The sequence below is a fragment of the Populus nigra genome, chromosome 19, assembly GCF_951802175.1.
Source record: "Populus nigra chromosome 19, ddPopNigr1.1, whole genome shotgun sequence".
Taxonomy (NCBI): Eukaryota; Viridiplantae; Streptophyta; class Magnoliopsida; order Malpighiales; family Salicaceae; genus Populus; species Populus nigra.
In genome coordinates, this window is record NC_084870.1 from 3,367,668 (window position 1) to 3,380,241 (window position 12,574).

Genomic DNA, 12,574 nt, shown 5'->3' on the forward strand with positions numbered 1-12,574 from the left:
AAGACGAAATTATGGACCGTTACCATGTTTTGGATAACTCATACGTAATGTGGTTGGTAAAATATTGTAGCAGCTGGCTGGTATACAATTAAGACTTGAATTCAACCTTCAGAGGTATAGTTTAATTGATTAAATTTTAAATTTGTTTTTCAGAAATCGTCAATTCGAGTCTTATAAACTTCGAGGTCACTTAAAGCTTGTATGATCGTTAACTTTAGTGCTCATGAGATTAGTCGAAGTGCGCGCAAGTTAACCTGAACATCCACGTTAATCTAAAAAAAAAACCTGAATTAAAATGATCCAAATATTATTTTGCGAGTAAATATAATTTAGTCCCTCTAGTTAAAAACAAATATTTTCCTTGCTGTTCTTTTTGTTTCTAATATATTGACCTGATCGTCTTTCCTAAAAGAAAATTAAAAATAAGTGTTTTCTCCTATATATTTATATTTATTAAAAATTTAATTAGTGCCACCATTTATTAATTTCAAAATTGAAAAACAGTAATTCTTAAGTTATCAATATCCATTTCTTGATTTATTAGGCAGGTGATTCACCATGACTCAGTTCTCTCTTTTTTTTGCCTTAACAATGAAATCTCTCCCCCTAGCCTGTGGGATTAATTAAACTCAAATAATTCGGTACCCAGCATGCATCCTTGAAGGGGACCCTAATTATTTATGCTGAGAGTGGAGTGTGGGGTAGGAATTAAAATAAATTAATAATTATTATATGTATATAAAAAGTCTCAAAATAACGTAGTCTCCAGGTTTAATATATGAATTAGCTGATCAGATTAACTCAGCTTAATTGGCAAATTACGTTCAAGAGATAGTTCGGTCAACAAAAAACCAAAGGGTCGAATTCATGAACATGAACAAGAACAAACGACTGCGAAATGGGGTGGTATTTTCTTCTTCTTTTTAACCCACAGAATCACGCCAAGGAAACATTCATGAGTTGATACCGCCTGCTAACTTTGCCCAGATATATTCAAAATTTGCACACTCAAAAACATTCCACAGTTTTAGGACTTTTATTATTATTATTATTATTATTATTATTATTATTATTATGATGGATATATGAATTACAGTGAACGGCCTTTTCCAAGAGCTACAAGAAGTTTATCAACTCGTTGATTAACTGAAAAAGTACAAGTAATAAGATTTAAACCATGAATATTTAAACCATGTTTATCACTTGATTAATATCAGCCAGTTAAAAGCTGACTTGCACAGTTCTATAACATGCACCCTCGCCTCTTTTGTTTTTTTTGGCCCTTTCAATGGTGGATCCATCATTATTTTGCCCACTAATTTTGTGCCAAGTGACTCTGCTTTGGTGGGCTCCTGGAAGAAACTTCTGGCCAACGTGTTTTTATATGTTTGTTTGGTTTGACCATGAAAATGGCTAACGGGAAAAGTATGGCTGTCAAACAAGAACAAAAATATTAAAAAAAGAAGAATCAAAGTAAATAGCACTATTTTTTTTTCTAGAATTGTCAAGCTTTGTTACTTTCAAACCTTGCTATTAAATATGCTGGCTCCATTCACTTACGGCAGCTAAAAATAAGAAGAAAGCATCCTCTCCATTCTTCAAAATCCTCCCAAGAATTTCAAGAACTTGTGCAGTCCCATTGTTTGTTTCATAGTTATAGATCATGGATGAAATAGAAGTTCCTGAATATTTTCTATGCCCCATTTCGCTACAAATCCTGAAAGACCCTGTTACAACAATAACAGGCATCACTTACGAGCGAGAAAGCATAGAGCAATGGTTGAAAGCAGCAAAGAGCAACCCTACTTGCCCGGTAACAAAGCAGTCTTTGCCAAGAGATTCTGAATTGACACCAAATCACACATTGAGGAGGCTAATTCAATCATGGTGCACTGTAAATGCTATATATGGGGTTGATCGAATCCCCACCCCAAAGTCTCCTATCAAAAAGAGCCACATATTTAGACTCATCAAGGATCTTGATGCCCCTGATGATCACTTGCGTACGAAGGCATTAAGGAGAATGGAAGCCCTTGCCAAAGAGAATGAAAGGAACAGGACTTGCATGGTGGAGGCTGGTGTGACAAAAGCTGCGGTTCTTTTTATCATAAAATGTTTCAAAGAAGGAAAGACTACTGGTCTTGAAGAAGTTTTGAGGATTCTTTATCTTATTTGGAACCCATCTCAAGAAAACAAGCTTCTTGTTAGGGAGAACCAAGATTTCATCGATTCATTGACATGGATTTTACGTTGTGATCAGATAAATAATCACGTTGATGTCAAGACCCATGCAATGCTATTATTGCACAAAACAACGGAGATTGTATGTCAAAAGCTACTGGAGAGTTTAAAGATTGATTTCTTCAAAGAGATCATAACAAGGGTTCTTAGGAAGAGAATCTCTAAACAAGCCGTAAAGTCATCCTTGCTTGTTCTTACAGAAGTGTGTCATTGGGGCAGAAACAGAATGAAAATTGTTGAAGCTAATGCTGTTTTCGAGCTCATTGAACTAGAACTAGAGAAACCCGAGAAGAACATCACAGAGCTCATTTTTAATATCTTGGCTCACTTATGTTCATGCGCAGATGGGAGAGAACAGTTTCTAAAGCACGCAGGAAGCATTGCCATGATTTCAAAGAGGGTCCTTAGGGTTTCTCCAGCAACTGATGATCGAGCACTGCACATACTTGATTCAATCTCAAAATTTTCTGCTAGTGATGAAGCTGCTCTAGAGATGTTGAGAGTTGGTGCCGTGTCAAAACTTTGCATGGTTATTCAAGCAGACTGTGCTCCCTACTTGAAAAAGAAAGCAAGAGGAATCCTTAGGTTGCACTCCCATATGTGGAACAATTCTCCTTGCATTGCTGTATATTTGTTAACCAGGTATCCTGGATAATTAATCCATTAGTTTCTTCCCCTTTTTTCAAATATCTTGTATAAAAACAGGCAAGAGAGCTTATAGTTCAAATTGACATGCAGTTCTATCACTGAGATTTCTCGGATTCTAGCATGTTTATTTGTAAAAAAAAAAAATGGAAAAGAAGAAAATCACATTTTCTTTTCTTTTCTTTTTGATTCTATCCTAATCCAATCTTTGTTTGTGCTTTTATTTTGTACTTTTCTGTTCGAACAAGTTGACCAGTAATAGTAGCAAAATTTGACTTTTAAGACACTGTGGAATTTCTTCTTTTGGGCAAGTAAGTAATTAGAGTGAATATATGTCCTCACCTGCACACCGACCATTATAACAAACATGGGAAAATGGAACCCTGCCGCCATGATTGCACGGCGGAAAATAATGTAAGCGAGAGATCAGGTATTATTAGAATTTGAACTTTGAAGAACACTCGAAGAGATAGCGGTGCAAGTCAGTGCTTGAAAGGTTCCAGGGACAAGAACCTTTATCTGCCACGAATGATTGGTAAAAAATTGCACGGTTGGTAGCCAGGTGGTTCACATTGCTTAACATAATTTTAAAAGTATTTAGTTAATTAATATATATTATATTTTTATATGAGTTTTAATAATTAAAATTTCTTTTTTGAAACTTTGGTTATGAAAAAATAAATAAAAATTATAGTTTTTCTTCTACTTTTTTTCAAATTACAGTAAAAACTATATATCACAATATGAGAGACGCTAGACGACTTTGTATATATTAGCTAGAGTTATGTGGAGACAAAGTTTGTTAATTACTGCCTTCAATTACGACTTGTCAACAAATATTCATTTCATGGGGTGATTGGTTCGTTACAGGCGGTCCAATTGGATTTATATAGAGGTATGAAGATATATATGGAAACCTTTGACCATACAAAGTAGAACATGGATTTGGCTACTTCCTAGTTACTGGCATTATGATGTATGATGTTTGTACAATTATAATCATTATTATTATTTTTTTTGGATTTTCTTTGTAGAGAAAAATAATTATTGATTTTTGAAAAATACTACTCACTCATCAAACATGCAGTTGAAATTGAAATAAGATATGATTTGGATTTCATCAGCATGATAAATCATGTTATTAGTAAATTGAAGAAAGCCCAATACTTAAAAAAGAAAAAAAAAGAAATGTATATTATCCATCCCAAAAAATACCACAAGTAAATATGCATAATTGAAGAATAGTTCACATATAAGAATAATATCCACGAATTAATAAATCAAGTTCTAATTCTATACTAAAAAATTATATTAATTCAAACAAAAAAAATAATAAAACATTCATGTTTAGATATTATTTTATATTATCCTTGAATAAAATTGATAGAAATTAATAAGTATCATCAGAAAATCCATTAAAAATATCAATTGAATTTATTATAAGGTTTAAAACTAGAAAAATTAACTGTAGATTTTAAAATTTTTATATCCATAAGTTCCGTAAAGGTTAATATCAAAGTAAAATTTTAAAATTAAATTATATTTTTTTTATTTTTTAGTTTTTATATTATTTCATCATTATCATAATTTTATATTTTGAAAATAGAAGATATGATACTAATCAACAAGAATTAAAAAAAAAACACATAGCAAAAACATCACATTAAAGCAGCCAAAGAAGTTTCGTTTTATTTATAATAATAATAATAATGATTCTACGGTAGGGTAAGGGTTGACGTTGAAGGAGCAGCAAAGCTTGACTTTTCTATGTATACTTGATCTATATTGCCATCGATTTAGGACATTTACCGTCATTGAAAATGTGGGAAATGAACTCCACGTACTACACGTACACTGACAAGAATAGCAAATATTTATTCCTTGTTTCATATTTGAGAGTCTGAAAGCCAAAACGGAGGCGGATTCCATCTTTAGTTCAGGCTTTCCATTTTTCATGCCTTTTTTTTTCTTTGTTCTCTCTCTCTCTCTCTCTCTCTCTCTCTCTCTCTCTCTCTCTCTCTCTCTCTCTCTCTATATATATATATATATATATATATATATATATATATATATATATATATATTAGCATGGATGTTTGGGTTAATTTACATGCATTTTGACTAATCTCACGGGTCCTGAAGTTAACAATCATGTAAGTCTCTAGTGATCCTAAAATTTGTAAGACTTGAATTGATGATTTCTAAAAAGTAAATTTAGGGTCTAATCAGTTGAACTACACCCCTCAAATTTTTTTTATATTTTCTTATTGTATCCTTAACATGCTCTTAACATGCTATATATTTGTAATACAAGCAAGTCAATGGTACTGTAGGATTTTAGAGCAAACTCCCATGTTGAACATGTCACAAACACAAAATGGAATTGGTTTAGTCTTAAGCATCATATACATGACATGTTTTCTAAGTGGAAGGCTATATATAATAGATTATACCTTTTCTTAATTAGCCCTTTGGCCTTTGTTTGTATTTTTGCCTATTTATGCCTTCTCTTGCATGTGTCTTATATTAATTTGCTCGTCCTCATAAAAAATAAAAAATGGAACGCATTATTGTTTTTTTTTAACGGACACCATATATTCTAAGACTAACTTCTCTGCAAATTTAGAGTTTTTTTTTTAAAAAATTAAAACTCTAAATAATAATAAAAAATAAAATAAAATCTACTTACTATCTAAGCCAACGAAATACAATTTATCTTTATACTAGCAATACAATTTAAGCTGAAGTCTCCTAATTAAATTGAAGTCTTCAAATTCTTTTGAATCATAGTGTTCACGAAAGCAACTTGAAATTTTCAAATCGAAACCATCAAACAATTCACCGAGAGAGGTTAGGATCGAGGGGTGAAAAGCCTTTTATTATTATTATTATTGTTATTATTATATGAATCTCAAGATGTGCCCGATGGACGACGCTTCTTGCGTCTGAATATTGCTCACTAGAGTTGCCGGTAGGGAGAACAAAGATTTCATTGTCTTGTTTTGTACTGTATTAGCTTAATGCATCAAAATAAAATAAATCTAAAATAATCTTTAAAAAAAAAATTAAAAATATAGATTTGATCATGATAGCTGAACCTAGCTTTCAAAAAATATAAGCACGAGAAAAGAATCCAAGACCATGCACTAGAAACATAGACTCGAACAAGTAGCTCAAGCCCACATATAATACTTGTATGGGTGGTTTGACCTGTCATATATACTTGAATTCTAAATCTTTATTTTTAAATTATTTAGATTTTTTAAGTTATTAGAAAAGCTTAATCCATCATTTTGGACGGCATAGAACAAATTCACCATTGCATCAACAGTAAGTTGGATGATTTTTATTTTTTATTTTATATATTTTAAGTATGGGCTATTTCAAAACTTGTTATTTTTACCTTCTTAGATTTTGTTTCTACATGCATGTGTTGTTTGCAAGAGATAGGCACCTATTTTATTTATCTCATATACCATCGGGTTAATTAATTTATCCCCTCTAATATATATATATATATATATATATATATATATATATATATATATATATGCATTAAATATAATAAAATATAAATACCATATGGTGTTGATCTCTTCAGTCTTATTCAAATGTACTATCGGTCACTCTGAGTCATGAAGATACAGACATACATATGACTGCAATATTTGATCAAACAACTACCATTCGTTTCTAGCTAGCTTTCGTTGAATATTAAAAATCAAACTCCATTCTCTGTGGCCTCAGTTCAAGTCCTTCCATGTACTGTTGAATATTGACTCTTTCTAAATAATGATAGTTATTCGTCATATTCGCCCAATTAAATTTCATATTTCCAATAAGTTAATAGAATTTTAATGCTGACCAACTTGCTGGTTCTTATTGTTTGACACTCAGACTCAACAGGTGAATTCATGACCTGAACCAGTTTGAGTTGAATAAAAATATAAAAAACTTGATTGGTTAGATCAAAACACTGGTTGATCTGGTTGATTGAGCCTGATATAGTTAAAATCATATTATTAATCTGTATTTTTAAAGAAATTAAAATAATATTATTTTAATTTATTCCTTTTAATACGAATTAACGATCTCAACCCTCAACCTATCATCCAAGCCATATCTTAATTCGAAATTATGGTTGAAATTGAGGTTGAATAAAAAATAGTTTAATGTGTTTGGTTAAAAATGCTTTTCAAATTGAGGTTATAAAATAACTAAAAAAAACATATATTAATATTGATGGTTTTAATTGAAATATTGTAGATTTAACTACTGCTATTACATCATGAAATAAACAATACTTTATATAAAGTATTTTTTTATTGTTTTATTAAACTATCTGCAATTCCATTACGTATGAAATCCATCCGACAAGGACTATAATTTCCATGACTTTCTAAGCATGCAACAATATCAGGTAAAATATCATCAGGAACAAAATTAGGATTGCGATCAAATTCTGCAAATGCTATGTCATCATGCGATCTCCTTCTAATATAATTATGTAGTGCCATTGAATAAAGTTAAACACTAGTTTTTCGAATAAAACACAATATCTGAGAAATTTTTTTGGAATTTTTTTATTTTACTAGGTCGAACCCAGTCCAATGCATTTAGGTTTGGGCTAGACCTGGTCCAACCCATGAATAGTAGAGACGCTCTCCATTGTTCACTTTGCAGAATAGTGGAGATGGGGAAATGCAGTAAAAGAAGAAGGAGGAGAAGGGGAAAAGCAGGCTACCCTACGCGGTGGCGATGTCTGGCTGATGTTTGAAATGATGGAGGCTAGTGGTGAACTGAGGGAGCTGCTTGTCTCCACTGCTCACTTTACAGAATAGTAGAGACGGGAAAATGTTGTAGCAGCAGCAGCAGAAGAAGAAGAAGAAGAAGAAGAAGAAAAAGGGGAAGAGCAAGCTACCCTGCGCGACGATGATATCTGGCTAGGAGTCGAAATGACGGAGGCTGGTGGTGAACTGGGGGAGCTGCTTGTCTCCACTGTTCACTTTACAGAACAGTGGAGATGCGGAAATGCAAAAGAAAAGGAAGAAGAAGGGGAAGAGCAGGCTACCCTGCGCGGCTGCGATGTCTGGTTGACGGTCGAAACGATGAAGGTCGACGGTGAACTGAGGGAGCTGCTTGGCCGATGAACAACGGTCCTTCTTATTTTTCCCCTATTTCTGCTCTTCTTTCTTTTCTCTTTCTTGCGGCCTCTCTTTACAAAAATAAACACAATGTCTGCAACTAAAAAAAGCAGCTTGAAGTTGCTTTTTGTTATCCTACAGTTTAAACACAAATGTTAATGGGTCCCACAAACAGTAACTTGTGTTTATAATGTAACCAAATGATTTATTTTTATGGTATGCTCCAAAAGCAAAGCAGCTACAAAAACAAACACTCTCTTATTCTTACAATGAATGCAACTTCTGCATCAACATCTTTCTCCCCAACTGCTCACCAATAAACTACAGATTAATTTGTCATTACTATTTTTCCTTCTAGTTCAAACCTCTTTATATATATAAACCTTATCAAATTGCTGGGTTAATTATAGTAGGATTACCACTTTTCTTTCCCCTTCACCTCCATTTTCCTCTTCCCGAGTATGGTTGGGCCAGGGCCTTGTGACCATATAGTCCACAGAAATAACACACAAAATGAATAACTTCATGCTCAAACCTCCAAATTCAATATCTTTCTGAATGAGAGAGAGAGAGAGAGAGAGAGAGATTATTTCTTTATTTATTGATATGACATCTTGTTAACCCTAAAATATTATCTTAGATATCATTTATTTTGCCTAGCTTTTAACTAGAAACGAACTTCGCTCGTGTTATATATAAGCATTGAAGTTGACATTACATGGTCCTTGTTTTCTTAATTCAGAAAGAGATTGAATTTGGAGGTTTAAGCATGAAGTTATTCATTCTGTGTGTTATTTCTGTAGACTGTATGGTCACAAGGCCCGGGCCCAACCATACTCGGAAGAGGAAAATGGAGATGAAGGGGAAAGAGAAGTGGTAATCCTACTATAATTAACCGAGCAATTGATAAGGTTTTATAAACATTGTAGCTTAGATATAAAAGAAATCTATGTTTTGATGGATTAACATTTTTTTTCTCGAGTCCTCTCTTCTGAATAAATATACAAAATTTAGAGTTATAACCCATCATCTTTAGACTTAACCAAGTGTTGAGCCTAAATATGTGTGAGTTTGATAAATTGCTAAACTCACCGTCTCCAGGCTTAACCAAGCACCAAGCTTGGACTTGTGTGGGTTTGATACACTGAGCCCTGACTTGTGTGTGAATTTAGTGAACTGCTGGATCCACCTATCTCTTGGCTCAGCCAAACATCGAGTCTAAACATGAGTGGGCGTGGCAAACTGTCATACCCACAATGAAAGATATTTTACTCTGATGAGTTAAAAATATTTGATCTTGACGAGATAAAGATATTTGGTTGATATGTGAACCTTTTTCCTTTCCATGAAAAGAGGGGCCTTAGAAGCTATAAAAGGAATTAAGGTAACCTCCACAAGACAGGTTCAATTTTTCTCCACTATGAATGATAGATATATTTCTTTTAAAAGAGGACTGCCTTTTCTTTTATATTATATTGAATTAATCATTACAGAGTCTTAGAACTCTTAAGGAGAGGATCTTTTGCAAGTAATAAACATAATCCATCAATCTTATACTAGATGTCGACTTAGCCTTAAAGCCTATCAGACAAGCTTTGTAAGATTTACTTTTCAAACTTTACATCTTTTACTTTATCAAATTAAACAAGGAAATAACTCACTCTTTTGCTTATAATCTCTTATTTTTTCTTTATCTTAGGTATTAATATCTATGTCATCATTTAATATACACATCAATAATTGATTAACAAATTTTGTGCTAACAAGAGTTCTGAAATCGTGAATAGTATGTTTTGTTTTATGATTTTTTAGTTTTGAATATAAATAAAAGAAATTATTAACTTTTTTTAAAAGACAAGATGGTGCAATCCTTGAATCAACCTCACGTTAAAGCCAAGGACAGGGTAAGACACAAAATCTCTCTGTTTTTGTTGGAATCACTCCAATGATGAAAACTTTATTCAAAGTCGTTATTTGGCCAAAAATTGATATCTCTGTTCCTTTCATTCAGCCTTTAAATATTAATCTAAACATCCGATTTCAACTAGGAAACTAGGAAAGCACTAACAGACTAAATCTCTAACTCTAACTAGGAAAATAATAAACTAGGAAAATACTATCAGGAAAGAAATAGAATTGCAGCAGCTCCTAATGTTTGTAGAGGCTTTTGGTCATGGCACTATAGGGGTCCCTTTTCCAGATTTGCATCAATTGCCAGCTCCCCTGAAGAACTTGACTCTGGCAAGTTATGAGAAATGTACTCAGTAAATAGCTGTGGGTGTAACCGTTTGATTTCTGAAGCTTGCAGCCAGACAAAGTCTGAATTTGGACGATTTTTCCACTGTACCAAGAATTTATAATAGCCTCCTCGATGAGTGGTAACAAATTGATGGTCAAGGATGGCAGCAATCTCATCTCGTGGTGCTGTAGTTTTTGGAATTCGTAATTCGGGCATTACTGCTGGAATTGGTAATGTCATAACATCATCAAAATCGCCCTTGAATTCTGTAAGATCTTCAATGTTAAAAATGGGACTAATACCGAAATCAGCAGGTAAGTCAATGACGTAGGCATTAGAACCCAATTTCTTGGTGACTTGAAAAGAGCCTGCTCTTCGCGCATGAAGCTTGGTAAAGCTTCCTGGAGGAAATCGTTCGGGTCTCAAGCGAACCAGAACCATGTCACCTTGAGTAAATTGTCAATCTCTGCGTTTTGTGTTTGCCATAGCTGCATATGAGTTTGTGTGGACGGTCAGACGTCGCTTGCATTCCTCATGAACATCTTGCATATAGCTGGAAAAATCTAGCGCAGCGTCACTTGGCCTAGGTGGTGATGGTAATGGGATAATGTCAAGTGGGGTGTTGGGTCGAAACCCATAAACCACTTCAAATGGGGTGCAGCCTGTCGAACGGTTAACAGAGTTGTTGAAGGCAAACTCGGCATGTGGAAGCACCATATCCCAACTGGTCACATGATCTGTGACAAGGCAGCGTAATAGATTTCCCAAGCTTCTATTGGTTACCTCTGTTTGGCCGTCCGTTTGGGGATGGAAGGCACTAGAGAACATCAACTTCGTCCCCATTTTTGCCCACAAGGTCTTCCAGAAATAACTTACAAACTTGACGTCCCCATCAGACACAATTGATACTGGAATACCATGCAAACGAGTGATCTCCTGTAGAAATAATGCAGCAACTTTTGATGTATCGTACGTCTTGTGGCATGGAATAAAATGAGCCATTTTGGAAAAACGGTCAACGACCACCATAATTGAATTATATTGTCGCAACGTCTTTGGCAATCCCAGGACAAAGTTCATGCTCAGATGTTGCCACGGTTTGTTTGGAATGGGAAGCGGCGTATAGAGCCCTGCTGGTTGTTTGGTTCCTTTATTTAATTGACAAATCCGGCATCGATCCACCACTGTGTGCACGTCCCTCCCCATTCGAGGCCAGTAGAATCGGTCAGCAACAATAGCAAAGGTTTTATCATAACCGAAGTGCCCGGCTAAACCCCCACCATGGAGTTCTGTTATTAGGAACTCTCGAAAGGAGCCACGCGGGACACATAAGCATGAGTTGTAGAATAGAAACCCATCGCGTAACACATACTCCTTCACTGATGCATGTTCATGAGTGGAGATTTCATTCCACACGGTACCAAAGTCTTCATCATTGGCATACTCTGTCTTCAGACTTTCAAAACCTGCAACATTGGCTGAGAACATATGCAACAGGTGTGGTTTTCTGCTTAAGGCGCCAGCCACCTTATTTTCCGTCCCTGATTTATGTCTGATAACAAAGTCAAATTGTTGTAAATAATCCATCCAACGAGCATGTCGTGCATTAAGTTTGCTTTGGGAATTTAAATGTTTCAGGGAATCATGGTCTGTAAAAATGATGAATTCTCTGTGGACTAGATAAGGACGCCAATGCTTGAGTGTTTGGATTAAAGCATAGAATTCCATATCATATACTAAATATCGCCGGCGGGTGTCATTAAGTTTCTCACTGTAGAAGGCAATGGGATGGCCCTCCTGGCTTAGTACACCCCCGATGCCAACATGCGATGCGTCACAAGCCACTTCAAAAATTTTAGAAAAATCTGGCAGTTTGAGCACTGGTGCTTGGCCCATATTTTCTTTAATTTTTGTAAATGCTTTGGCTTTTCCCTTATAATCCCCACTTATCCCTCCTCTAGCCTGGTCTTTCAGCAATGGAGGCCTTTGGTTTGCAAATGCTGGGGCATATTCTACCCTTGAATCAAAAGATGACACTCTCCTTCCAATCGACGGTCCCATTTGTTTCTCAATACGGAGTGCCAATTGATATGCTTCTTCCATATTGATTAAGCATGCAGTCCACATTTCTTTACGCAGTTCGCTGCGTAGTCCCGTGCGATATCGAGCTAAGGTCTGTTGCTCAGTCTCCACAACCTTACTGCGAACAGTTAATTCGCGGAAGCGATCCATAAATTGATCAACGCTTAATTACCCTTGCCTGTGTTGCAACATCTCCTCGAACATCATTTGCTCATAGTCAATGG

The 12,574-nt window shown here is 34.8% G+C and overlaps 1 protein-coding gene across 1 annotated transcript; it reads left to right on the forward strand.

Moving 5' to 3' along the window:
* The first annotated feature begins 1,581 nt into the window (after nt 1-1,581).
* LOC133679236 (E3 ubiquitin-protein ligase PUB24-like) lies at nt 1,582-3,109 on the forward strand. The gene has a single exon (XM_062101774.1). The coding sequence runs from the start codon at nt 1,664-1,666 to the stop codon at nt 2,894-2,896; it is 1,233 nt and encodes a 410-aa protein (XP_061957758.1). The 5' UTR covers nt 1,582-1,663; the 3' UTR covers nt 2,897-3,109.
* Nucleotides 3,110-12,574: the final 9,465 nt, after the last annotated feature.